The sequence below is a fragment of the Epinephelus moara genome, chromosome 5 (assembly GCF_006386435.1).
Source record: "Epinephelus moara isolate mb chromosome 5, YSFRI_EMoa_1.0, whole genome shotgun sequence".
In the NCBI taxonomy this organism is placed as follows: domain Eukaryota; kingdom Metazoa; phylum Chordata; class Actinopteri; order Perciformes; family Serranidae; genus Epinephelus; species Epinephelus moara.
Genome location: NC_065510.1, coordinates 7,783,121 through 7,810,882, shown reverse-complemented (window position 1 = coordinate 7,810,882; position 27,762 = coordinate 7,783,121). Strand labels below are relative to the sequence as shown.

Genomic DNA, 27,762 nt, shown 5'->3' with positions numbered 1-27,762 from the left:
TTATTAAGCCCTCTAATACTGTTGTATTGCTTTTCTGGGAAGACTAATTGTGCCTTGAGCTACCATGCTAGACTGTGTTCACATAAACGCTTCAGTAGGTTAAACAAAGAGAGAGCTACTCTGTAAATTTCTGAGAAAGACAAAAAGGACTGAAGGCCCAAAATACATCTGACATGAACCCGATATAAGTTTAACTTTTTATGTTGAGAGTACCACCTCAGGTTTTCGCAAGGGCAAAGGTGTAAGACAACAAGAAAACATAAAATCTTAAGCAACAGCATGTGTCTTCATCCCGACACACATGACCTCACAGTAAATACTGACGGGTGAGCCACCATGAAGGTACTGTCAGAGGCTCTGCATTCATTTCAATGAGACAACGGAGCGTCGCAAATAAGTTAAACCTGGGTTGAATTCTGCTGCAGCACTATGTGACGGCATCCATCAACGCTCTGTGTTGGCCAACAGATTATGTGCAAACTGCTGGATTACTTTGTCCTGTGTGTGGTGTAATATTAAACCACACTGCAGTGTTCTGGTGTGTAAAAAGCCTTCAAACTCATGGATGTATCAATCAAACTGGACTTTCTGTTCTTATTTGATTATTTTTCATTCGATGCACTGATATTTTTGGTCTACACGCCAGCTAATGTCACTTGACCTGAGTATGATGGGATCAGCACATGTCAGCAGTGCAGAATGTTCTCGTAGAGCTAGTGGTGCTTTGGTAAAAGCTGTATCAAAAGTTGTTGTGAACATATTGGTCATTTTTAGCTACTGTACACAGTAGGTGTTTTGTTAATGTCTAATTAGCTTTATGATTAAGTGATTAAGTGTCAATTCATTGGAGGTGCTGGGACTTTGTAATCCATCCACTCCACTAAGTTGAATGATTCGTCTGGTATTGTGACATGAAACAGCAGTTTCTTGGTTAAAATGATCCAGTGAGCACCATGGAAGAACAAACGATTAGCCAGTTAGCAACATGGTACTGTTGTTGTTGTCAAGCTGTTGTCAAATGGTGTGGTGGAACCAAGGTAGATGCTGCTATCGAGGCTTTTCTAAATCTACATGTCTCAACATTGTAGTTTGCTATAAAACAAGTATGTTGGCAAGGCATCTGTGTCAACTCAGAATTACATTCGATTCAGGCGGATACATGGTCTCTAGTGACTGGTTAGAGAAAATCTAGTTTCCGTCCCCCATGGAAAGTGGATAGAGTGGACACAATGTCAGAGTGAAGTCAGAAAGGGATTGTAATAAGTTGACAGTTTTGCCTGATATCAGGCAATGGAGTTGTATCTTGTATTTCATGTGACAAATTATATAATAGATTGATTTAAAATATATATTTTTCTGTGCCCTCAGTTCAGATTTCAGTGGGTATGTTTGCGTAAAAGATGCTCTGTGCTAGGACTCTGGCAAGAATGCACATGTAAAAGTCTGTCCATTCTTGACGAAAAGCTGTTTTCACCGTCTACTTTCCTCTCTTCAGAACACACCATGTGAAATTACTCTTTAACTCTCTTATTTCTCCAACTGTTGTCTCTCTTCTTAACTCTCTCAATTGATGCTCATCATTCAGATTTGACTGGCTAAGTTGCGTCATGTGAGATAGTTTAATGCATTCAAATTAGTCTCTGCGTTGCCTGGTTGCTAAACCACTGTTACACTCCTGTGCTGGTGTTTAACAAGTGTTAAAATAGAAATGTCCGTCAAACTGTTGTCATTGTCAATAACTTATTGGTTATAGGTGTAGGTTAGTGGCGTTCAGTAGTTACAATAGGCCCCATTACAGGCTATTATGATGGGCCCCAGTACTAGCTATGGTGTTTGAAAGTTTTAGGTGTATATATACGTAGATTTTATGAACAGTGTAGTACTGCTTTTATGTTACAGCCACTCGAAGATGTGCCCAGTTTGTCAGTCTTGAGAGATTTTCGCCCTAAACTAGCGGCTGTAAATCGTATCTTTTTGTTACATGATTTAACAGAGACTCGATATTGGACAACATCAACATAAATATTACCTAGCAACCATCGTTACATATCTATACACGACAAAAACTACCAAAGAAAATAGGAAATTATTGGTTTAACTAAATAATATAATTTTCTTGTAGATGGATAGTATTTTACAAAATCAGAAAACTATGATGGAGATGGGGTTGTCTTTTTGAGGGCATATAGAAAGTCGCACCATTTATGATTTCATGTGAGTTCTTCTTTGAACACGAGCGTATTTCAAGGTGGCAATCAGGCCCCTCCATCCCATGGGTCCCAGTGCAACCACACTGCCTGCACTGTCTATATTTACGCCCCTGGTCTGGGTCTTGAAGGCACAGTGTCTGGGTCCAGACCGGGGCGATGGAGAGGGATGGCAGGTTAACGAAGGGGGACACATTTTGGTCATGTTGCTAACAAGGGGAATGGCATTCCCTTCGCCCCCCTCAAAATTCTGACTGACTGTATGTGTATTTGTTTGAGTCAGTCATTGACTGACAGTTGGACAACCTGTCACTGCCATGGCTCTACAGTAAAGTATGATACGACTTTAACACAAACTCTATTTCAAAACCAGAGCTTCTGATCTAAATTCTAGTGACATTTGTGACAGGGCCGGTTAAATCATTTCATAAATGCACAAATGACACTCTAAAAGCAACCTTTTTGTTCTCTTGAATTATTTACTCCATTTACGTCACTGCATTGTCAATCTTGAGAACTGAGTCGAGAGTATATCTAGGCCTATATATAGAACAGAGTACAGAGCGCAGGCCAACTATAATTTCCAGTTTCTGAGTGATGACGGTGATTTTGCTGTGTCGGGGCTTTTCTGCTGACTAAATGCAAAGGGAACACTATATTTTACTGCATCCTTTCTGCCTTGTCACTCTGTAACCTTCACCTTTAAGTGCACACTCATTCTGCTCTGCTTCATGCATATGGAGAGGAGCAGACTGGGTTTCGGGTGACAGCTGGCTGAATTTTCATGCTGTGGCTGGAGGAACTGAAACCCATCTGAGCATGGTTTTAAAAGTGAACTGCAACATGTGTAAATTATCATGTCAGATACAATCAATCAAATATACACCTGTATACCTCCTGTTTCGTCCTTAAGTGTCCAGAGTGGATAGAGCCATGATTGGATTTGCTTGACGAATTTAAAAACACATCGGTTGCAGATGAAATTAAGGAAGAGTAGTGAAGAATAATTACTGTTGTGGCCCTCAGAGATTTGATCACAATTTAGCCGCAGTTTTGTGTAAACTTACTTTTTTATAAATCCAATTCTGTTCAAGTCACAAGGGTATAGTGGCGGCGTATTTCAGGCACAAGTTGCTGCATAATGATGTGAAGTTGAGCACTGAAAATGCTGCCGTACAACAGTAGTTCTCCAGTGAGATATCTAACACCTACTCTCCAAATATTTATTCAGTAGAATTAAAATTAGTCCAGGGTACTTTGTAAAGCATAATGAGTAGGAATGTCCCTACCAAATTTCTTTGGCTTCTGATCTGAGGCCTTAATATTCCGGATTTGCTGCTACTAGGTTCAGTCTGATACCTACTGTATATTGACCTTAATGTTGAATAAATTTGTACCTGACACATAGACATAACGGCTGTAGCCCTCTAAATTTGACACACCTTATTTCCATGGGCGTCTTGATCTGAATACTGAAAGCTCTGGTTCGAAACTAAGTTTATAAGTGTAAATTATTGATATGGTGTGAACTAGGAGAATGTGACTACTGAAATTCATTTGGTGTGATCAGCTAGAGAGAAGACATTTCTCTCTGTTGGTGTTCTGGTAACTATGATACACCTAGCGAAAGAAAGATAAAGAATTTCGTAACATCAGAGTGATGAAAGGGAGTACAGTAAAAAAAGGTTCAGAATATGATCCGCTGTATTTAAAGGTCTAGTGTGTAGGATTTAGTGGCAACTAGTGGTGAGGTTGCATAACTGAAACTTCTCCAGTGTGCCAAGCGTGTAGGAGAACTACAGTGGCTGACATGAAATGCACATGGACCTTTCCAGAGCCCGTGTATGGTTTATCCATTCTGGGCTACTGTAGAAACATGGCAGACATACAGTTTGGGTTTACTTGACCTTATACTATATTCTACTTAACTTAGACCTATTGTCCTTGTTCATTGGCACTTTCTTGTGCCATCTAGTGGTAGTAAGAGCACAATACACTAATTCATGTAAAACCAAGATGGCAGCCATCTCTGCCAAGCCAGTCTGCAGCTGATCCCCACATAAAAGTGGACAAGGTCCAAAACTTGATCACATTTTATGGTTGAAACTTGTTTATTTATTATAAATAATGTTTGTAGTTTGATATGGCAACAAATTTGACCAGTTTTATCAACAGTAACAAGCTAAGACGCTGTTAATTAGGAAGTACGCATTTGAGGACATTGGGACTTTACTATCATCTTGTTTGAGGACATTAGGACTTAATTATCGCTGAATATTTAGTTTTTTACACTTCTCGGGTCCCACTGATCCCAGATAGCTTGGAGAAATTAAAATGCATACCAAATAAAAGTTCAGGTCTCAGGAGGATATTCAGGTGATTGGACATTATTTTTACCCGCCACGAATATCATATTCCATTTCTTCCAATTAACCCCTCAAATTTCTACACACTGGACCTTTAAGCTGATACCAGTCCATTAAAATATGCCCAGATCAGCCCCGATATGTCCCGTAGATCATCTCTAATCATGAGTGATTAAAGTCCCAGATAAACAAAATGTTACCATCTTTACAAACTTCCTTCCATTGAACCAAATGAACTGAATGTAATTTCTCACCTCAAAAGGTCTTTTAAAGCACTTTGAACTAAAACTCTTCTATTTAGATATGCCTGCAGCAAAATGTCACATTTACCTAAAAGTCAGAAAGTCTGCATCGATATTAAGTCATCATAGCGCCATTGAGGAGTATATCCTACAAGGTCAGTTTAAGACCTTACATCAGAAGAATGTAATAAGTAGGTATAATCCGTGGACTGACATTCAGAATATTCAGAAAAGAGCAGATGGATAGAAGGACAGATGATTGCTGCAGGGGAAATACAGAGACAAACTGTGTGGAAAAACAGCCATGTTGAAGGGTAAGGGTTTGGGAGAGATGAAAGAGAGAGATTCATCCATCTATCAGCTTTCAAGTGGCTTATCATAGTCAGGTACACGATGGCGACAAAATGAGCAAAGAACCCATACACCCATACAAAAACACCAGCAAATAAAACGTGGCTGGCATTGCCTTGTGTATCATTCTCCAAGCACCTACTTAGGGACAGTTCACCTTGAAATCAAAATACATATTTTTCCTCTTACCCTGTAGTGCTGTTAATCAGTCTAGATTGTTTTGGTGTGAGTTCCAGAGTGGTGGAGATATCGGCCATAGAGATGTGTGCCTTCTCTCTAATACAACGGGAGCTAGATAGCATTCGGCTTGTGGTGCTCATAGCATGTAGGCACTATTTTCTTACTACCTGTGTAACCGGGACATGCTTTCTGGAAAGAGACATTGCTATTTAGTTTTTCACATGGATTTTTTTGGCACTTAGAGCACCACAAGTTGAGTGCAATCTAGTTCCATTATAATAAAGAGAAGGCAGACATCTCTACAGCAGATATCTCCAACACTCTGCAACTCACTGTAGAGCAATCAAGATTGACAAATAGCACTACAGGTAAGAAGAAAAATACACATTTTTAATTTGGGGGTGAACTGTCCCTTTAAAGTTCAGAACTTAACACCTAGTCAGGTCTCAAGATATTTAGTGGGTGGCAGTGATGGTGGTGTTTGAGTTTGGTCTTCTCATCGAACTCTCTAAAAACTATGGTGTCCCTTTCCTCCACCACTATGTTTACCTGCGTACAGAAGCTAACCAGCCACTGAATTTGCTTTATGAAAATGAATTGTGACAAGAGGACCCCAGATAGTTTTTGCAAAGCGATTTTTGATTTCTTTATTAATGCTCTCTGTGTTTTACATTCCCTCCCGCCCACAGGGAAACTATGGAGGTGACATAGCTTTATAGAGTGTGAACGATCCTACATACATTACAAGTTGCAGCGTTTTTAACACCAGAGCAGCTGTTTAACACACTGCAGAGCAGCATGGGGCTCACTCCGGTGTGACTGATTTGTAACACCTCTTGTTCACAGTTGTAACTTTTGACTTATGCTACAACTCTCTGTCATGCTTCATGGCTTCCATTGAGCTACAGGGACACCTAAAGGTTTAAGGAGAGGCCATTTATAGGTAACAGTGCTGCTTTGAATGCCTGTTTTTGCTTAAGAAAAAAGGTGATGTGGGTGTGAATTCTGACCTCTAAAGCCACCGGTATGCCCAACAGAGCATATTGTGACATTAAATAATCGGAAAGTCATTGGCCCATGCAAGTAAGCTGTTGCTAAAGAAGATAAAGTGCTGGGAGGAAGCACCTGGACTGGCCACAATCAAAGTTTAAATTAGAAAGAGTCACCTGATGCAATAGCCACAGACTGAAGGGTGCAGTTTAAAGCTTAAAGTCAGGCTGAGTAGACAGAGGCCTGCAAATATAAGACCAGAATCCAGTCTCAAATTCGCCAATATGCTAAAAGCAGTAATTATACCACAGTTTATACAGGTTTTTTTGAATGGTTTCTTTAAAGTCTGCAGACTAATATTTTAAATTAAGATAAAATATAGACTGTACAACATCTCTTTGCAACATATATTTAGGCCTCAGTTGTTATGTGCTGCAGTATGCCTCTGTTTGTCCTCATCTGCTCCGACGCTCCAGTTTTATTCTGCAGCTCATTGTTTTCCCATAAGTCTGTCTGTCTGGGAGCCGCCGTCAGTGTCTGCATTGATTATCGGAGGCTGGAAACCAACATCTGAACCAATAAAAGCTTGAGGGCTTTGAATGGGTGGCTCGCACCATCGATTTAGGAGAGATGAGGACAGAGTGAGGTGTGTGTGTGTGTGTGTGTGTGTGTGCGCGTAGATGGTGAATCAGGTTACACCGCTCTGCACTGTAATCACACTTTAGTTTTATACAGATTTATTTCTGTTTGAACTCAAAAGGCTTTGGTTTACCTATCGACTTGTGAGCCGTGTTAAACAAATGGAAGATTATATTTGGTTTAATATTCAATGTCACATTTACTGCATGTGCTATTCAAAGCATAGACGCGCAGTATTCTGATTACAAGAACATGCTGACTCTGCATCATTACATCTAGTCAAGTTTCAGATACAAAAAAATATTGACTGCATTTTAAGATGCTCCATTTACACGTTAACATCAGTCAGATTGCATTTACACGATGTGATGAACCAGTGGACAGTATACACTGATGTACTACTGTATTCTACATTTTACATTTTCACAGTAACATCATCTGTTTCATCTCCACGGTGCACCTGTGGTGTTGTCTCATTGCTGGAGCTTGGCCAGAACTGCATCCAATCCAAACCATTAAAACAAGGCTTCTGCTGTTCTCTGATCTCTTTGCTGTTTTCTCAGCTCCTCTCTGTCCTCCCCTAAGTGCCTCTTCCTTCCCTTGATGTTTACTGCATGTGTTGTGTGCCAAACAGGGGCTAAAGGTACAGATGATTCTTATTCTTGGCATTTGTTTTAACCTGCTTAGAGGAGCGGATGAGTGGGGTTTGCCACATAGGGTGTGTGTGTGCCAGAGAGTTTCAGCAGTTTTAGGAATGCAAGTCAAAGTTGAGAAGTTGACTTTTTTAAAGATTGTGAGAGCTGTTTGTCCATATCATACTCTATCTGAAACAGTCAGTGCTTACAGACCTTTTTCGCCCTGAGGTTTGATATCGACAGCCTGCCCTGGCATATCGCTGAGGGTTGTTGGGGCCTTATGGAGACTGAAAGGAGAGACTGAAGACCTGCACACACTTCTTAAGGCTGAAAGAAGTATTTCAATACCTCTGCTTGTTCTTGGAGGGTAAAAAAGATATTGGTATTTATTTACAGTTAAAGGATCAGTGTGTAGGATTTAATGGCATGTAGCGGTGAGGCTGCACATAGGCCTTTTTCACAGGAGACATTATGATGTGTCACAGTAGAAAAATCTTAAGTGCTATATCAATCTTGAAGATGTTTCACCTCTCATCCAAGAGGCTTCTTCAGTTCTTTTTTAGAGGTGAAACGTCTTCAAGAAAGTCAAGAAGTCCAGTTGCCTACGATACAGCACTTAAGATTACCATGACCTGAATGACTTAGAATCTTCACCGACACAGAGGAAAAACCACAGATGTAAAGAATGAAATTAATTACGACTGAATTCCATTTATCTGCTTTGATTTCCTTGTATCCTGCATACTGGCTCACTGTCACTCTCACTGGAGCACTTCAATAGAACACAGCCATCATTAGCGTTAGTAGTTACACCTGTGCTTTTCCTGCCATGGTCAGTCAAAATGTCTGCTGTGAAAGAGGCCTATTGGCAGCTGACTTAAACTTCTCTCGTGTGCGAGGCGTGTAGGAGAACTATGGTGGCTGATGCAGAAACTAGAATGGCCCTAGGGTGCTGGCTCCCAACCTGGGGGTCAGGGGGCTGTCAAAGCTTCGTGAGGGGTTACAAGGCCTTCTTGATTTCAGGGGTGTGTGAAACTTTTTAAAATAATACACAGTTGGCCCTCATCTCTGTGAAGAAAACTAAATTAATTTCTTACCTTTAAAGTTTAGATTAATGTTCAAGACCTGAGCATAAGCTGTATTAACATAGCCTTCACTCTCTGCAAAAGAGACTTGATCTGCATCAGACAAGTATGCACTTAAAACCAAAGAGGTAGAAGAACTATGGCTTTGCGTCAAGGAAAACGAAACATTAAACTTGTCAAAAAAGAAGCTTGTCAAGTGTGTATGATTGTTAAAAATGTAAAAAGGAATGCAGACAGAGAAACATATAAAAAGTTACTAAAAATATCAGGAAAACTCATCTCTGATTAAATATTTACAAGAAATAATAAAAATGAGTCTTTTTTTACAAAAATTGTGTTTTTTATTTGTGTTAATGATACAGTTCTTTAGTTGTTCCGTATTGTTATTGTTTTGCAATGAATAGATCATGAAATAGCCGTAGAATATGTCACATTATCAGGGGTCATCAGTCATCAGTGTTTGGTTTGTCCGTTCTGGGCCACTGTAGAAACAACATGGCAGACTAGATATAGATTGATATAAATGGCTCATTGTAAGATAATGAAAACACAATGATTGTTAGTTTTAGGTGATTATAGACGAATGAAAACATAGTTATTGATATTATAATCCATTTCTACCAATATATCCCACTAAGCCCTACACACTGGACCTTTAATATTCTCCTAAAAAGAGAGCGATTGAACATCAGTCAAAGATAAGGCAGCAAAGCACGTGGCTCTTTGTAGTAAAGATGCTTTACACGTATGCACCACTGTGACATGTTCAGACTGTTACATACCATTTAGTGTAGTTTATTCAAAGTAACCACAGATAGGCCTGTATTAATTCCAGTGACATGTTTGATTTAACTTATTTAAATCAATAAATTTAACTATATAAATTCTTTCAAGACTTTAAGGGAAGTATCTCACAGTGTCACTTTCTATATTGGTTAAGTTCTACTTTTCTACAAACTCTGATTTAGCATCTGCCACTGAGGAGTCTGCTGGATAATATTAGATCTGATGGGTTTAATTGCAGTGCCAGATCTCATCAGGATGAGAAGGGAATAGGAAAGACGGCAGGGAGAGAGGAGGGAGACAGAGGGGAGGATGGGTGATGGTTAAGAGCGAAAAAGAAATAATGGAAAAGCGACACAGGTCTGTTTGGTCAAATTGAAAGTGTTTTGATTAGTGAAAATTAATTACAGAAAAAATATCTCAATGCCAGACTCTCTTTTGTTCCTTCCCTTTCTCTCTCTCTTTGTTTTTCTTTAACAGAATCCCATTTTAATTTTCCCCCTTCGTTTTCATTTTTTAAATTTATACAATATATATGAAAATTTCAGCACATAAAATGTAAATGATGAAAATCAGTTTAGTCTATTTCCATCATACTGATCTAAACATATCGGCTGCTATCTTGAAATCAAAGAATTTCTCCCCTTCCCCTTTGGGCTAAATGCAACACAGATATTATGATAGAAATATAAAATATTCTACAATAGATTCAAGGTCAACAGATAATCTTATTCAGCGAGGCCCGAGCAGATGGTGAGAGGTGAGCAGATGAGTGAATGATTCATCAGTAAGTGAGTAAATGAGTGAATTTGTGTGCGAGTGATGGAGTGAGTTATCGCGCGGCGGAGTGAATGAGATGAGAGAAATTGAGAGAGGAGAGAGGGCTGAATATTGTGGCTGAGGGTCATTAAGACTGTGCTAAATTTGATTTAACAGCACTGTTAGATGGCTTTGGATGAATTGTTGAGCGGCCTGATTTAGAGCATTAGGAGTCTGCGCTGTGCCTCATAATTTTTGACCGGACTTGTGTGATATTAGGGATGAAGGGTAATATGTCCACACTCTCAAGAAGGATGTGTTTTCTGGGGGAGCATTTGTTGAGCTCCGGCCAAAATAAATGTGGCTTTGATTTAAAATACACCAAAAACTACACACACTGCTACAATGCTTGGTGTTCTCTTTAGAAATTTCACTTCAAAGGAACTAACTCTTGGTGCCAGAGGCGTAGATCTCTGTGTCGGTGCAAGACTACAACTCTTTGTAAGCACAAATACGCATACGCACACTCTTTGTCAGATTTATAAAGACATATGAATCTGTTTGATTTATCTCACTCAAAATAAAATGGACCTGCTCTTGTATAGCGCCTTTCTAGTCGTCCGACCACCAAGTACTTTTTACACTAGGAGTCACAATCACCCATTCACACACACATTCATACACTGGTGGCGGAAGCTACCATACAAGGTGCCACCTGCTACTGCTCACACACCGATGGAACAGCCACGGGACCAATTTTGGTTCAGTTTCTTGAGCAAGGACACTTGGACATTTGGGCTGGAGGAGCCGGGGATTGAGCCACTGATCTTCCGATTAGTGGACGACCTGCACTTCCTCTGAGCCACAGCCGAAAATTGTGCTGAGTCCCACTTCCCCAGTCAGCCTTGGACATACAGGAGATGCAGCCCAGTTGTCAGATAAAATGTTGCCATTGGATGTTTCTGCAAAACATGTATGTTACATTTGCACATAATAATGTAGCAGATAGGTTGAAATTTTACATTTCAACAAAGTTGTGGTTAAATGTGGTTTGGTTCAGGGACAAAAGGCCTGGTTTGGGGGTCACAGTCCCCGCCAGAAATGCAACTATGTCTTGTTATAAACAAATGCTTTTCATGACACCATCACTGCTGGAAAAACAGCAACAGGTCACTAAAAAAACCCACGTCTGATGCCTTAAAGGCAGCTGGAAACACAACACTGACTCGCTAAAAAACAACTGGTTGTGTTGTTTTTTGGTCTCAAATAGTCGTCTGCAGCTTGACAGGTGTCTCGCCAAGGTGACACACCATCCACTATCCCCTCCATCTCCCAGTGACAAAGTCAGCTTATATACTATATCGCTTTAGAAATGTTGATATAATATATATGAAACATACAAATGTGACGTATTTGTGGTTTGCAATAATGTACAATGCCAACATTTACTTCTGGCGACTGGGCTGGTAGATGTGCCTTGAATCAACTGCTGCAATGCATCAAATTGACCTTTTGCTAAGCCCCGCCCATTTATTTATTTATTTTTTTTAAGATATTTTTTGGGGCATTTTTAGCCTTTAATGGATAGGACAGACAAGTGTGAAAGGGGGTGAGAGAGAGGGAGTGACATGCAGCAAAGGGCCACAGGCTGGTTGCTGCTGCGGCAACAGCCTTGTACATGGGGCGCCTGCTCTACCACTAAGCCACCGACGCCCCGAGCCCCGCCCCTTTATGATGGTCCGACAAGCTGTCAGAGTAAGCATGGAGCCCACACTGTAACTAACTGCACTGCCTGAAGAACTATTATCATATTTTTGGAAAAATAAAACAGTGATTCCAGAGAGAAGCAGACAGAGGGGTCTGCAGTCTGTGTTTGAACCAGCTGTGTGGCATCGCAGTGTGTGCAGATGAACGGTGTTTGGCTTCGCCCACATGCCGCTGCCAACACTTGGACCTCCGCTGCAGGAAGGACATCTCCGGGGGAAGTCAAACAACATTCATCTGCACACAATGTGATGACACACAGCTGGTTGAATATCAGCAAAGTTTCCCTGCTTCCCTTCACTGGTTCCTGTACAGCAGGGTCGGTCTTTGTTTCACTGTTATAATCATTACAAAGCAAAAGCAGCATGTGTATACATTCAGTAGGCTATATCTTCAGTAGCTAGCTAGCTAACCCTACACTTTTCAGGGTTTGATTTTGGTTTTGGAACAGGGAAGAAACGTATATCTTTTTCCAACCTCTCCAGGTAACCAGCCTGAAAATGAGGACAATCTGAAACGACTCCATTAGAGTCAGTGGAGCACAGCCGTGTTGTTGTTGAACCCTGGTCTGAGCCGGCCTGATGCTACGTTGTGGTTGGCCAGTCTGTGTCTGGGGGTGGGACTTTTATTGCTGAGTGTGAATGCTACCATGTTTTGCAAGGTTCAGCTTTACAATTAGCTTCACAAGAAAAGATAAATTGAAAAGGACATTAATAGAAAACGACAAAACAATGGAAAACCGCAAAAGCAGAATAAATAAAAAACATAACATTGTGTGTATCCTTTCGGGCGAACGCATGATTTAAATGCACTTCCTTCTTGCAAAAAGCATTTGCAAAGCAGATTTGCTTGTACGTCCCTGTAAAAATCATCCTATGCAGTCAGTGGAATTGATTTGAAGCCTAACAGAATAGCATTCCATATTAGATTTAGTCTGTCACTTTAGTTTTCCATTTCTACTTGCACACTGAACTCGCTCTAAAAAAATGAAGTACAGTATGCGTGTGGTGAGCGCACTCTGCATGCTCTTCTTCCATAAATACCAGATTACAGTATGCGTGGGAAATGATGTAGGCCTTGATGATACATCTGACCCCTGGTGATTTTTTCCCTGCATCTTCTTCATTGTGAACACGTTTCTTTCCAGGAAAAGTCTTCATCGGCAACAAGAGAGAGATTGCAGAGAGCAGGATCTCTGAACTCAACACGTACATGAAGGTAATCACATTTAATTTTATGCACAGTGCAGTCTTTTATTTCGTACAAAGGACAGAGTTGCTGGCATGCTTGGTATCTTCTGCAGCGTGCGGTGCAGAAGCCTACAACTTAGTGGGCTGAACGATGCTGTAGGTGGATAAGCACTGACTCGGATATTTCAGCAGTAGTTTGCAGATCGAGCTCAACATGTAGGCGTTGCTGCTCTCTTCTCTTTGCTCTGCCCTGTGCCCACATCACGTCTGACTGACTGTAGTTGTGGGACTTTTGACATGTTTCAGTGTTGCTCCATCGCTAAAAACGCGATCAGGTTCTCTTTCTCCCACTCACTCACTTCTCTTTTCTGCTTTACTCTTTTTTTCCCAGCAACCTACGTGGTTCTCACTTTGCCACACTCTCTCGCCTTCGCTCGCCTTGCACTTGTAATCTTTCTCGCTTCATCTCCTCTCTTTCCATCCACTCCTTCCACCCTTCTCACTCAAATCTCCCATCACCCTACTTCTCCTGCTCCTCTTCCATCAAACTCCTACTCTGTCTCCGCTGACCTCTCTAACCCTCCACCCTGACTTCCCTTCTTTTCCACCTGTCTCCACCTGTCTCTCCCATCTTCACCTCAAACACTGCCTCATTATCTTTCTTTTCATCTTTTTTTTAACTCTCTCCTTTCTTGTTATGCAACCCCCTTTCCATCTCTCTTGCCTTATTCTCCCTGTCTCTCCTTTCTCCCAGAGGTTGCTCGGTCTGCCAACATGGTTGCTGCTCGATGAGGCTCTCAGGATGTTTTTCTACCAGACGGACAAGGACAGCCAGCACCAACCGCGAGCCCTCAGGCGTCTCCGCCCACCTACTCGCAAAGTGTAAGCCCCACTGCTCACAATGCTAACAAGCACAAACAGAGTCATAGCTGTAGCTGTCATAGTTGTAGCATCAGCTAACTGAATACCTAAGACAGCCAAGCCAGATGTGGCTAAATATGAAGACGTAGTCCCCACTTCACCCCGATTCACTTGCTGGGGAAATGTGTCTATCTGCATTCAGACAAAGAATCCTTAAACTGTGCACAAAAGACAAGATGCAACCGAACTAACTAGCGGTTTTCAACATCAACTGTCCCAAAGTGTTGTAGTGCATGTGAGACCTTTGAAAATTGTTTTTTATTTTTCATCAGACCCTCAGATCAGTAGAGACGATACTCCAATTATACAAAGTGTACGAGGGTACAAAGGTGCCAGCCTCGGTGAATCAGGTTTAAAACTGAAGCACCTGCAATTAATGATGAAGAGGGTTATTTGTTCCCACTTGAGGGCTTGTTTGTGCCCTAAATTGATTTGCATAAAGTTATTTGTGAACATGAAGTCCTGCAGGGTCTTAGTAAAAGCAACTGAGGCCCTCAAAATGTAACCGTGAATTATTAGAGGCATTTTTTCTATCACCAAGATATGAAAGTGCCTCCTTTATCTCTCAAAAGTTACCATAATTAGTATCAATCTAGTGCCATTAGGCTTTTTAAGAGCAATTTTCATCCCTTGAAATGATGAATATACATGAATGAATCAAATTATGTTTTAAAATTAAAGTAGTTGGAGGAGATGGGTTTCTGGTCTTGTTTTAATGTGGAGGATAAGTGAGATCGACTACATGATAGGCCCCTAAAAAGAGGTAAAGGATGGTAGGTAATGGGCTTTTCTCTAAAAGCACAAACTATAAAAAAGCTTACACCAGTAGTTCTCAGACTTTTTTTCTGTCATGCCCCTCTTTGGAGGAAGGAAAAAGTTGATGATTTCCTGTTGTACTTATCGTCCCTGTCCATTCTGTAAACCTACACACTATCTGGAAATGAAAACGATTGCTATTGTGAAATCACAATTAGTTTACCAATCAACATTAAAATATTCCAGCGCCAATACAGTAGTTCCTCAAAAATACAGTTCTGCATTGCATTTCCTTTTCCTGCTGGACATGCGCGCCCTACCTGTCCTGCCTCAGGCTGTTCTCGTGCACTGTTCCTACATTTTCCTACAAAGAATAATGCACCAACGTTTGTCAATATCCCACATAATCATGAGCCTGTGTATAACCCATGTGTTTGGGAAGGCAGCAATCATGTGACCAATGCACTGAGGGAGTAAGGAGGCAGGTTGGGGTGGTGGATGGGTCACGAAACACAGAACTCTCCCCAGGACTTTCCTGAGGTGAACGATGCTCATAACTGCGTTAGTCATTTTGAGGTACTCCGTCAACATGTTTCCTTCCCTGAACATAAGTATAGTAACTCAACTTGCCTGAACCTAAAGGCGCCCAACCATGCTTCTTTTCCTAAACCGAACTGCAGTAACTTTATGTTAAGTACAGAACTTTACATTCAGAACGTAACGTCATTGATGGGGCACTAATTCCTAGAATATCATACGAACCTTTGTATGAGAATACGTTGCATGCCTGTGTGCCCACTAGGTGGGGTGCGCCACACAGTTTGAGACACACTGGATTCGACTATTGGATTTATATTAGTAATTTAACTGGTAGCTTGAGTGTGTTAGCATTTAAGGGTGCTTCCAGACCTAGAGTTGTCTTGCTTTGGTCCGAATCAGGGAGTCATTTTGTTCCATAAGTTGCATAATTGCCTAGAGTTGGTTCGTGTCACGGCAACAATTACAAACGGACCAGATCAAATGCCTTGTGTGAGAAAGCTGCTCTTGATTGGTCAGAATTTCCATGCGGGAAAAAACCAGGAAGTAAACCAAACGTTGAAGAAGAGTACAGTTGCAGGATAAATGTGACACTTTCTAATGTCACAATGGAGGGACAACTACGCAGGTTGATTTTAGCGCTGCTCATCGTGGACTATATTGCTGTCATTGTTCATTTTAGTCAAACCATACAGTTTGAAAACGAGGCGCGGCTCCAACTAGAAAACAATGTTTTGATGCATTGGATGTGCTGAATGTGCATATTAAGGCAGTACAGGAGGAGGTGCACATTAATAATCCTCCAGGACTGTAACATGCTCATGTTTAACCCAAACAATGTGTCATGTGACTGCAGTTGGTTCACATCCAGGTCGGAACTCGTTCTCACCACAAACGAACCGCACCAGAGTTCGTTTATAACCGGACCGAGACCACCTCTTCAAGAAGATCTTGGTCCATTTGTTTTGGTGCGAACCCAAATGCGATTGCTGTGTTCACACCTGCTCAAACGAACTGCACTGAGGGGGCAAACGAACTTGAGTTTGATTGGTAATATGTGTGGAAACTGAAAGAGTAAACAGCCACATTTATTCAACCAAACAAGTAAACAAATAAAACACTACATAACCAGACAAATACATAAACAACTAATCCGCAACCTTCGTATTTTAAATTGTTAACTTCAGTGACATTGTCTGAAATGTAAAATAGTAACAGTGAATTTTACAACACAAATTGGTGTAATTTCAGTAAACTAATTTAGAGTACTTGGATATTGGATTTAACTCCTTCATTTAAATATGTATATGCAGGTGTATACGTTGTTGTCGTGTCAATCAGGCCTCAAGATCTTGACCTTTGTAACTCTTCATGAGACAAAAGAGAAAACTTTGTCAGACTTAACATCCATGCATCTTTTATTACAGAGCTTTCCATCTAGATGAGTGCTGTTAAGTCTGTCTGTTGATTAATGGAGGTCATTTAGACTGAAAATTCAGTTGCACAGAAGAAACTAAATGGAAGCAAGTTTGCAAGATTGTGTATCACAGTTTAAAATGTTGCTGATGTACCTTTAGTTTTAAAGTCAAGTTGGGTGTGTGTGCAGCATCTGATGTTGAAGTATCAAAATAAAACAGTTTATATAAGCAGGGATTAGTGGTAGGTGTTAGGATTGATCCATTGCTATATAAGAGACATAGGTGTCCCAGAAACTTTGCCTTGACCCACTAATTGTTCAGTATTCACGACAAGAACGCTTGGTTATGTGTTGGTGTGTGCTTACACAAGCATATACATCCTCCAGAACAATAGGTTATCAGGTATAAAGCCTACACCCAGTTCGCAACTTACTGCAAAGTATTTTTCCCAGGAAACATTGCTTTTGAGGGATGCATTAGCCGTCAAATTGAGCACTTGATTGTCTGGTTATTGGGCTTCATCAGGACTCTACTGGGAGAGCTAATCCCCCAGAACAAATCATACATGGTTATTATACCTTAATAGAGTACCAGAAACAAAAAAGCTTAGCTCATAAGGAGAAGGTTTGGATGGTGGTGGGAGCTGCTGCAACAAACTGTGTTGGCATGACGGTAAGAGCTGAGTAATCAGTTAGAAGTGTCAGGTTATAACAGCCACCAGTTAAACCTGCGTGGATATAAAGCTTGTAGCCAAACAGCGGATGGCTGAGGCACTGCCAGGCTTGCATAAAGCAGCTTATTCCAGTCAGGTATCGTAAGCGCGACTTCAGTGCAATGCCAGATTTAACACAATGCTCCCCAAGTCTTTTATCAGAACAAATGGCTGCTAATGAAAGTTTTATAACCACTACTTTTGGAAATAAGCCAAAAGATATTTATGTTTAGATACAATCAAACCACAAAATCGATGAATGAGAGCATCAGTGGCCTTGAGATGTGTTAAAGGAATACTCCATCCCCCAAATCTCATCTTTTGTTGTGTTGTATTTGTGACAATGTGTGTTTTTCTTGTATGTCTTCACGGTTAACTAAGAATCCAAAACACAAAGACAGTGCTTGATGAATTGAAATAAAAGGAGTCCATGTTTAACAACAGCAAAACTACACCAAGACATCCATTCAGAAACTCTTACACAACTCGTGCAGTATAATCCAAGGATAATTTTGAATAGAATAGAATAGAATAGAACATATCTTTGTTGCCCACCATGGGTGGAAATTTGTCTTCAGCTTACCAAACACAAAAGACAACACTGTAAAAAGCAGACAAATAGTAAGACTAGCATATAGAGTCACTACAAAACTCTTAATACATTAAATCAGCACATTGTCTGTCTGTGGTTTAGAAGTCATCAATCACTTTTGGGATGAAGGACTTCTTAAATACATTTTTGGTTGCCAGAGGGACTCTATACTGCCTCCCAGAGCTCAAGAGCTCAAACTGAAGAGAGGATGGGAGCTATCTGCTAAGATACACCTCGCTTTCTTCCTCTTCCTTTCTATACAGAGTTGGGTCAAGGGTTTTTGTGGCTTGCCAACTGTTTAACTTGCCAGTGTCACAATCGTGAGGGGTTTGTTCTTGGATGTACAGTTGAGGTGACTGTACCAGGCAGGAAGGTGAAAAGTTAAAACACTGTCAACCATAGTTTTGTACACTAATTCTAAAATCTGCTGACTAACACCGAGGCCACTGAGTTTCCTAAGTAGATAATTTATCCAGTCGTATGCGCAGTACTTCCCAAACAAATGTAAGACTTAAAACACTACTGCATTAACAGAGCAGCTGCACTACTTGTCTGTGCACAAAACTGAGAGTTTGTAAACAGATGTTGTGATTAAGGCTGCCCCCTAGTGGTCGACCAAATGTTAGTAGACCAAAAAGGTCACTAGTTGGCAAGATTTCATTGGTTGCTTAGTCTCAGAAGAAAAAGCAACTGTTTTAGGAGCTGCGCCTTGTCAAAATAAATCAAAACCTTTGAATTTAATTGAAAGGACAGACACAGGAAGTGTCCACGCTCAGCAGTCAGACAGGAGTCAGGTTAATTTCCAGGGCTGGTACCTGCGGTTATTCCACAGGCTAGTTAATAACATGTCGGGCAGGAAATCCAAAGTGTGGGATCATTTTGAGAAGGTGAAGGACGAACCCAAGGTGATATGTAAACTCATCTTCATTGGTCGACTACAAACATGACGTATCATCTGAAACATGGAAGTAGCTACATGCCCATTAGCCCACAGCGTCATTAACAGGCAGCTCGCTCAGTGTGTGACGTGCACTTGTAGATAAAATATAGGCCTATATTAATGAAGGTTCATTAGTACGGTTTTGTATTTCTCTGTAATGTAGCACAGTGTTAACAATGTTACTGATACTATTCTTTCTCACACCTTCAACTCAAACCACCAAAATATATCATTTAATAATTAAATTAATATCGTAAACATGCAGGCGACAAGTCGACTAATGGCCCTAAATGATGACTATTTGTCGGCTGGGAAAATTCTTAGTCGAGGGCAGCCGTAGTTGTGATATATTTTTGCTGTTGTTAAACGTGGACCCCTATGTCTTCAGTTCATCATGAATGTTTGCTTTTTAAGGATTCTTAAATCACTGCGGAGGAATGTGAGAAAGACAAGGTTTTCTATTTGAATTAATTGTAACACAGGGTGAGTAACTGACATACAAATGATCATTTGGGGAGTGAAGTATTCCGTTAACGAACTTGGCTAAATGGCAGCTGATGATTCGTACAGAGCCTATGAAAGTTTATGTTACCGACTGACAGAAATCTATATTACTTTGCTGATATTTTAAATATAGGCCTGTATGAAAACTCCAGAGTGCAAAATTCATTTTTAATCTTTACTCAATAAGTACTTAATAAGCAGCAGTTTTTTGTGTATGAGTGAGATAATACGACAAAGCATCTGGAGATACAGCACCTCGCACAACAAGTGATAAATATTTCACTTCAAATCAGTAAACAAGGCTGTCCTTGGTTATGATGTCCCATTTGGCAAAAAAGTGCGGCCTTGATTCCTCCCATCTTATCCCTGAATCTCTCTTACATCATAAATGAATGCAGTTTAGTAGTGAGGAAGTGACAGAGGCAAGGATGCATAAATTTGAGGAAAACACTGAAACTCCACAGAGACGTATTACCCTTTTTACAGTCTACTTCCTCATTCATAACGGCTGTTCAGGCTTCTGATTGGCACATGTCCCTGTGGTTGGATTACCCCAGCAGGAGATGTGGTAAATTGGGACTCTCTCAACAGGAAATGATGCAAAGGTAGACTCATATTACTTCCTCTGCTCTCACATCTGACCTGCCTTCATTTATATGGACATTTATATTCGTGTTAGAACACAAGGAACTGTGACATTTCCTCTTTCAGATGTTGCCACATATTTGATTGTCCTCATTGTCCTCGAAACCAGATGCATTTTACTGCATAGTTTCAGTATTTTACAGAGAACATTTAGCTTTTTAATGATGAGCTTTATTCAACCTTGGCAAGAGTTTTCGTGCACCATTAAACTCCTGGCTGTATATCATGGCTATTGAGTTTTATTCTTTCTTTACAAAATGATTTTAAAGTTTTGACATTAAATTGGTCCAGTTCGTACATTTTGTGTTCTTACATAAGAAAAATCACATTAGTGTTCAGTGTTTTTAAACTAAAATGTAAAATCTCAGACACCACTGTTTTTATGTTTATTAAATATGTGAGGATGATGCATTTTGCTTCTTGGGTATTTAGATCTGCAGCCATGCTATCAGCTCTGTAAGGCTGGACCTAGGTACAGCTGTGCTTTGAGCTAAATACTACATCAGCATGCTAACATGCTCACAATGACAATGCTTAGCAGTATAATGTCTCATGTTCACCATCTTGGTTTTGCATTTGCTAGTCAGCCCAAACACAACACAGCTGAGACTGATGGGGCTGATGACTTGCAGGTATTAAGTCATTAATCAAAGTATTGGACACATTTAAATTTTAAAGGGGGGTGATGGCCCTAGATGCAAACTCATTAATCTCTATAAACAGATATCTGCATATATATGCAGAATCTGTAGGCAACGATATAAGATGTTGGTACACAGCATTCTGGTTTCCATTTGTAGTGTGAATAATATTGACCAATCATGTTTGATGGGCAGGTAGATAGTCCATGTGGAGAGGCAGAACACGTTGGCTAAAATGCAATCTCGGCATCCCTCAGCTATCATCTGAAGACAGTTAATCTTTTTATGAGCCTTTTTAATTTACATTTTTCACATGTCTGTTTGTAGAGATCAGGGCAGTGCATGGAAGAGGAGGTCTTGGCCTGGATATCCACTGGCTACACTGGTTTCCCTGAAATATTGGAAGTGGTCCCCAAAGGCTTATCATCTTCAGACCCCATTAGACCATTACCCGATGGGTTCTGGGACTGAGAACTCACCATAGTTAAGAAAGGCACTCTTGCGCTTCAGCCAAAAAAACTGGATCGGTGCGCACAGCACAGGACAAAATAGTAGACACTAAATCAAGTGGGCCACTTCAAAAAATGACTGAACCCAAATGAAAGGAGGCTGGAGTACTCGATAAAATTGCAGAGCTTTTAATCGAATTTCTTCAGAGTTTGACTCTGAAGACTGACATTTCGACGCTACTGCGTCTTCTTCAGAGTTTCAAAACGTCAGTCTGTTTGCACCTTATTAAAAGCTCTGGAATTTTATCGAGTGCTCCAGCCTCCTTTCATTTGGGTTCAGTCATTTTTTGAAGTGGCCCACTTGATTTAGTGTCAACTCACCATAGTTATTATAGTCAATCCAGTGGGGAACGTGAACGTGCATGTTAATCTATCCAGCAGTTGTTCAGATGTTTCAGTTCACGCTGACTCCAAAAAGTCGACAACATGATGTTGCTAGATGAAAAGTCAGGGGATCACCAAAGTCAGAAGAATTCATCCTCTGTGGACCATGAATGTCACTTCAAAAATTGTCTTTCACTATTTCTAACTATTCTTAGAGCTATGCCGCTAGCAGGGCTAAGGCCCTGATCAGACAGAGCACATTTTGCATCTTGCTGTGTGTCTTTTTTTAAATTGTTGCTAGGCGACCACCGAATCCCTTGGCCTTGACTTAACCGCAATTTTGCTGTAAAGTAAACTCACAGAATTGTACCATAAAATCTGCATAAAAATGGACAGGTGGAGGGCACTTGGGGACTGGACGCAGGGGAACGGAAATCATAAAGAGGAGAGATCACAAAAAAGTACCATCAACTGGTAGAGGAGCTACGCTGAGATGACGGTTGATTAGAGGCTTGTTTTAGGATGAGTTGAGGACAGTTCGCCAATCTGCTGTCAGTGGTGGGGTCTAATTAGTGTTGGTAAAATGTTAGAAAATAGTTGAGGCTACAGTTTGTTTAGATATGTCGGGAACTGCCCATTAGTTCGACAGCCCATTAGTTCGACAGCCCATTGGTTCGACATCCCATTGTTCCGACCATATTAAACTCATTGTTCCGAAGTCCGTTCCGAAATCATCATGATGCCCTGTGATTAAGGTCTGGTTAGGTTTAGGCACAAAAACCACTTGGTTAGGGTCAGGAAAGGATCATGGTGTGGGTTAAAATGAAAAAGACGCCATACGCCCGCCGCGAGCCGTTCAGCACCGCGGACAGTCGGACTAATGGGATGTCGAACCAATGGGCTGTCGAACCAATGACATGGACCCAGATATGTCTTGCAGCTTGCCCAGTTGGTCGACGATAGTTTTTTTTCAACTTGAGGCGTTTAAGGCACTTCTGTAAAAACCAGAGGCACATACAAGGCATTCAGCAATGCAAAAGCAGTGAGCAAAGTGCTTCACTCCCACTGAAAACAATTTCAAAAAGCTGTCCTCGTCTGCTAAAACACACTCTGTCTCATTACAGCCTAAGAATACACAGATTGGGTTTCGTAAGGACTTTAAGTAGACGTCACAAAAGGCATTAGATTTTGATCTCCCGTCAAGGGGTAAAGTGTCCTGTTCACACCTGCAGCATTTCTGGGAGACAAAATGTTCACTGTTGTCTAATCTCTGTCCATCTTTGTCTTTTAGGAAGACAGTCAAACCAAAGATGGACCTCTTCTCCTCCCCCAGGGCCGAGGTATGTGTAGCAACATTTTTGAAGTTGTTGTTGCTTTGGTTACAATCTCCATGGCCACCCACAAAGTAACAACTTTTTTAGTCAAACAACCACGCAGAATGCACTGCATCACCCCGAGAAATACCATGTGATCCTGTCAGCACCCTTGGCGTGACTGCATCTCATGACAGTGCTCCTTCTCACAGCACTGCATTACTTTGAGACTCGGGATGCATGAAAGACACACCAAAATAGAAACAACATACACAAACATATTGACCGATGTGACCAATCAATAAGGATGACTTCATTCGTCAAATGTTGTCACACTTTTTCTCCTCCCTCTTGTCTGTGACTCCGTTGACCTCATCAATAGTTCCCGCCTCGCTTCACTTCCTTTTTTAATTTCTGTATCCATCTCTCTTTTCGTATTAGCCTCCCTCTCCCTCCTCGCTTTATCTCCTCCTCCCTATTCCCTCCCTGCCCCACCTCTCCCCTTAAACAACCCTTAAGTTTGTCCTCCTTTCTTTTTCCTCTCCCCTCCCTCTGTCTCTTTCCAAGGTTACAACCGTATTTCAACCCTCTTTCCCCCTCCTCCTCTTCTCCTTCACATCCTCTTATTTTTATTCCGTTCACGCCCTCTACCCTGACACCATAAAAAAAGAGAAGAGAAACAGTGTTTGTATTCTGTGGTCGGTTCAGAAGGTGTGTGTTTGTGAGGTTGTGTAGCTGGAGTTGTTCAGGTGCAGGTGTGCAGGAAGGGACTGCAGTTAGGTCAGAGGTTAAAGTGGTAATGACCTGCCAATTACATTCTCCAAGGAGGCAAAAAAATAGTTTTTATCCTTTAGACGATCAGCACAGTCCTGGACTGACCTTTAAACACACACACACACACGTTTCTACTTCTATACTTGTGGGGACCCTTACAGACACAATGCTTCCCAACATTGACTTTACCCATCACAAATAAATGCCTGACTCCAACGTTAGCCTGACCGTAAATCTAACCTTAATCCCAAAGTCTAAGGGCCCTATTTAAGCAATTTATAGTGCGTGGTGCAAGTGCATTTGGGACGTGTCCAGCCACTTTTGCTCGTTAAATGGTGCATTATCTGGGCACAAAGTAAGGCACAAGGGGCAAAGGGGTTGTATTTAGTTCCTTAAATAATCATAGAAGGGTTTTAGGCTAACATGAATTTAACCAATCAAAGTGTCATCTCCCGTTCCCTAAAATCCCCAGCCGCACCTGCTGCACCACTATGTACACGGCGGATTCTGCAAATTGGAGAAGCGAGCGTAGTGCAGTTAGAGCAGCAGTGTCACTGCAGCAAATTTCGTTGGCACATTTAAGCAGCAAAATAAGAACTGTAGTTATGAACTTGACAGAGGAAACAGAGCTAAACTTTTAGCTGCTGAAATAGTCAATGAAGGTACGCTGCTTCTCGTGCAGAAATGTACACAGCGTCTCTCTTAATGGGGAGTCGAACGGCAGCTCTGCTCTGCTCTCTGCTATGTTCACTTTTCAGAGAATGTAATCAATATTTTTCTTGTTAGTGATGTTTCATTTCACCTACTTGCAACACATCCGCATGTCCCTGTATGTGTACACGCGTTGTAGATGTTTCTTAATTTCTGTATAATGCACCCTTTGAATAGCAGAAAAAGCAACAATGCTCCTGACCACATCTCATTTTAAGACCCACACATCAGTGGGTGCACAAATGGGTGCAAGTGCATTTGCTACTTACACAACATCGGCACTGGCTGTGCAACTGGCAGTTGAGCTGTGCTGTGCACCACTGTGCGCCGGGTGTAAGACAGGACCCTAAATCTTCAAACAACCCTTTGAAGAAGTGAGAAGTGGCCAAAAATGTCCTCAAACTCCAGGTCTAAAAATGAAATTGGTCCTCACAAAGATAGAAGTACAAGAACACTTCATAAATGTCTATTTTTAAAATACACCAATAGTGCCTTGCAGAAACTGTGTGTAATACTGTTTGTGTAGGAGTAATAATGTTGATAGTGCAGTCAGACTGATGGATGGCAGCCATTACTGTACTGTGGACCTTGGAAACTGAGATGGATGTTTATCACTGTTGTCTGATGTTTTGTAAACTAAACGCTTAATTGATTAACAAAATAATAAGCAGATTAAATTATCATGAAAAGTTATACTGTAGTGACAGATTTTTTCACTTGTTTTACTAAAATAGGTTTTGTGGATTCAGCTTTACATAGAAGTGGCTCGATAAGTTGAACATTTTCTTGCAGTGTGAGTGTTTGTGTGTTTGATGCACCTTTGCTCAGCTGTGTAAGTAACTGTGTCCACGCTGTATACAGCAACATGTCTGCAGGTGAAGTGTGTTGCTGCAGCTCGTGTGCTTTATTACCCTTGCAAAAGCGTTTAACTTTTCCTAACCTTGCACTACACAGAAAAAGGTGCAGCTTTAGTCTCTCTCTCTCTCTCTCTCTCTCTCACACACACACACACACACACACACACACACACACACACACACACACACTCTGTACCTTTCTGCACACTGTAGTCTCTTCTCTCTTTCTCTCTCTCCAGCCAGCCTACTCAACATTTATTTTAGCTCTCGCTCTTTCTCTCTGAGCAAAACAAGTGCTTCTCTGTGTGTTTGTGCGTCCGGCAGTGTGTTTTTTTTCAGCGCAGGGAAGTGGCTGTTAAACTACATCCAAACAATGATCAATGGCTGGTCTGAGCCTGATGGATAAGAGGAGAGCGCAGGCATTTGTCACAGTAGAGCTGGTGCAAAACATTAGCGTTTACACTACAACACTTCATTCCACTCCGCTTAGTATTAGCTCAGGCTCAGCCCCAAGCAGCATAATAAGTAATTGTTGTCGGCTGTAGCACTACGAGCTTCACTCAAGGTCAATGGGACAGGCTGTTTTCGGTTAGCGTGAGTGTAACGATGCACAAGCAGGAGGGCTGGTTTTGTCTAATGTCACAAAAGTGGGGACAAAAAAGCAGGGACAGATAAAGGAGAGAAAAGAGGCTGAGAGTATGTCAGAGAGGGAAAAAGATAAAGAGCAAAAATGCAAGAAAAAACCCCATAAAATTAGAAAATTGAAAATCATGCAGGTCCCAGTCGGCCGAGACGCAGCCTTTCTTTTTGCAGAGAGCCATTAGAGCAGAAATTAGATCCTATTTTAGATAAATTTCCTTCAGCAAAAAAGCTGATATGCAGGTACGCTTATACTTAATCTCGCCAGGAAGAAATATGACCATAAAACTCAGATGTTCACTTTTAATCTGTATTATGAAGTGAAATATTGCAGTAGAGGGTCCATTGGTGCATGTGCATATGAGCCATTGTGATGAAATAACTTTTGATTTAACAGGTTTGATAGACAACTCGCATTGTAGTTGCATTGCTTACTACCAGTTCACCTCCCTGAATATACTGTATATATATAAACACAGTGAATATAAAGGTTAAGATGACACATTGATATCACAGCAGGTTAAGTGTGTCTTTGTGTGTGCGCTTCCGGGTGAGTCACAGTGATGAAACCGCAGAGAATTACACCGAACTCTGCAGCTCCACTGAGCTTTTTAGCCTGTTTCAGGTCACCGTTTTAGTCTCACAGCGCATTAACTGTTTGGTAAACTCTCACCTCTCCCATTAGCCAAGAAGCTGTCTAAAGCAGAATGGCTCTGATAAACCCACTGCACCGTGCCTGCCAGGCACCTCACAGCAGACAGACAAAGATAGCGACTAGCTGGGGAACATGGTGGACCATTTAGCAGCTAAGGACCTAGATATTTTTTCAGAGCCAAAAGAGGAGTAAATGTTGGAATGACATGCATCAGGTCCCCAGAAATATGACTTCATACAAAAGCTAATCCTGCTCCGTGTTTACTGAATGTTTCCTTACCACCATGTTAACCATAAATACTTTCTGAATGTGTCCGATAACGTGTTCAGGCTTTGTGTCCGTCAGCTTGTCGTACTCCCAAGTTTTGAAATTAAATACGTTTTTGATTAATGCAGGATTTTGGATTTGCTACTGTCCAAACGCACACTAGTTTCTCTGCATGACAGCTGAGAAGCAGAACTGACCCGGACAGATGTACACGCACAACCTCTGCAACCTGTTCTTGTTCTGATATGCATACACATGCGTATCCTCCTATAATCCTTCACTCCAGGCCTTCTAGGAAGTGGGCCATCTACTTAAAAAGAAATACACTTTCATTAAATGTCAGGGAGAGAAAAAAAACTCAATTCTCATCTCCACCTCCCTATTGCCAGACTAACGAGCTGAGGGTTTAACAAGCTCATTAAGGCGGGGTCGGCGCGAGTCTAATTGTACCGGATGATTGCTCCCGGGGCTGGCTGAACCCAAGGGTTGTGCGACTACATTTAGAGGCCAGCTCTTTACTAGGCACATGAAGTACACCAACACGAAGTCCCTATAGGAGACGGCTCTAATTCTTTGCTTTGCATGGCTGGTCAAATTACAAAACTATCATTGAGGAGGCCATTGTATTTCACACATTATGTAAGACTGATTTGTACAGACTGTACAGCTGTGGCTGCATTGCATTCTGGTCTATCGATGCTGCTGTGTATAGTCTGGTTGTTTTGTCTGTGACAGATTTAATCCTATATGACTGGCGGGTAGTGTTACAAAAAAAAGATTGCTCTCTTTGTCAATCTGTCAAACTCAACAGATCCTGACATCTTATGTCACACCCACTCCAACAATGCAAACTAGC

General features: G+C 41.2%; 2 protein-coding genes across 4 annotated transcripts in view; one reads left to right on the top strand and one right to left on the bottom strand.

The window, feature by feature from the left end:
• ncf4 (neutrophil cytosolic factor 4) overlaps positions 1-27,762 on the top strand; it is a 49,518-nt gene that overhangs the window by 1,018 nt on the left and 20,738 nt on the right. The window contains exons 4-6 of the mRNA XM_050043347.1: positions 13,149-13,219; positions 13,946-14,073; positions 22,982-23,030. Of these exons, the coding sequence (XP_049899304.1) occupies positions 13,149-13,219; positions 13,946-14,073; positions 22,982-23,030 (248 nt within the window). The remainder of the gene's footprint in view (positions 1-13,148; positions 13,220-13,945; positions 14,074-22,981; positions 23,031-27,762) is intronic.
• pvalb7 (parvalbumin 7) overlaps positions 1-27,762 on the bottom strand; it is a 57,224-nt gene that overhangs the window by 23,344 nt on the left and 6,118 nt on the right. The gene's annotated exons all lie outside the window — the stretch shown is intronic.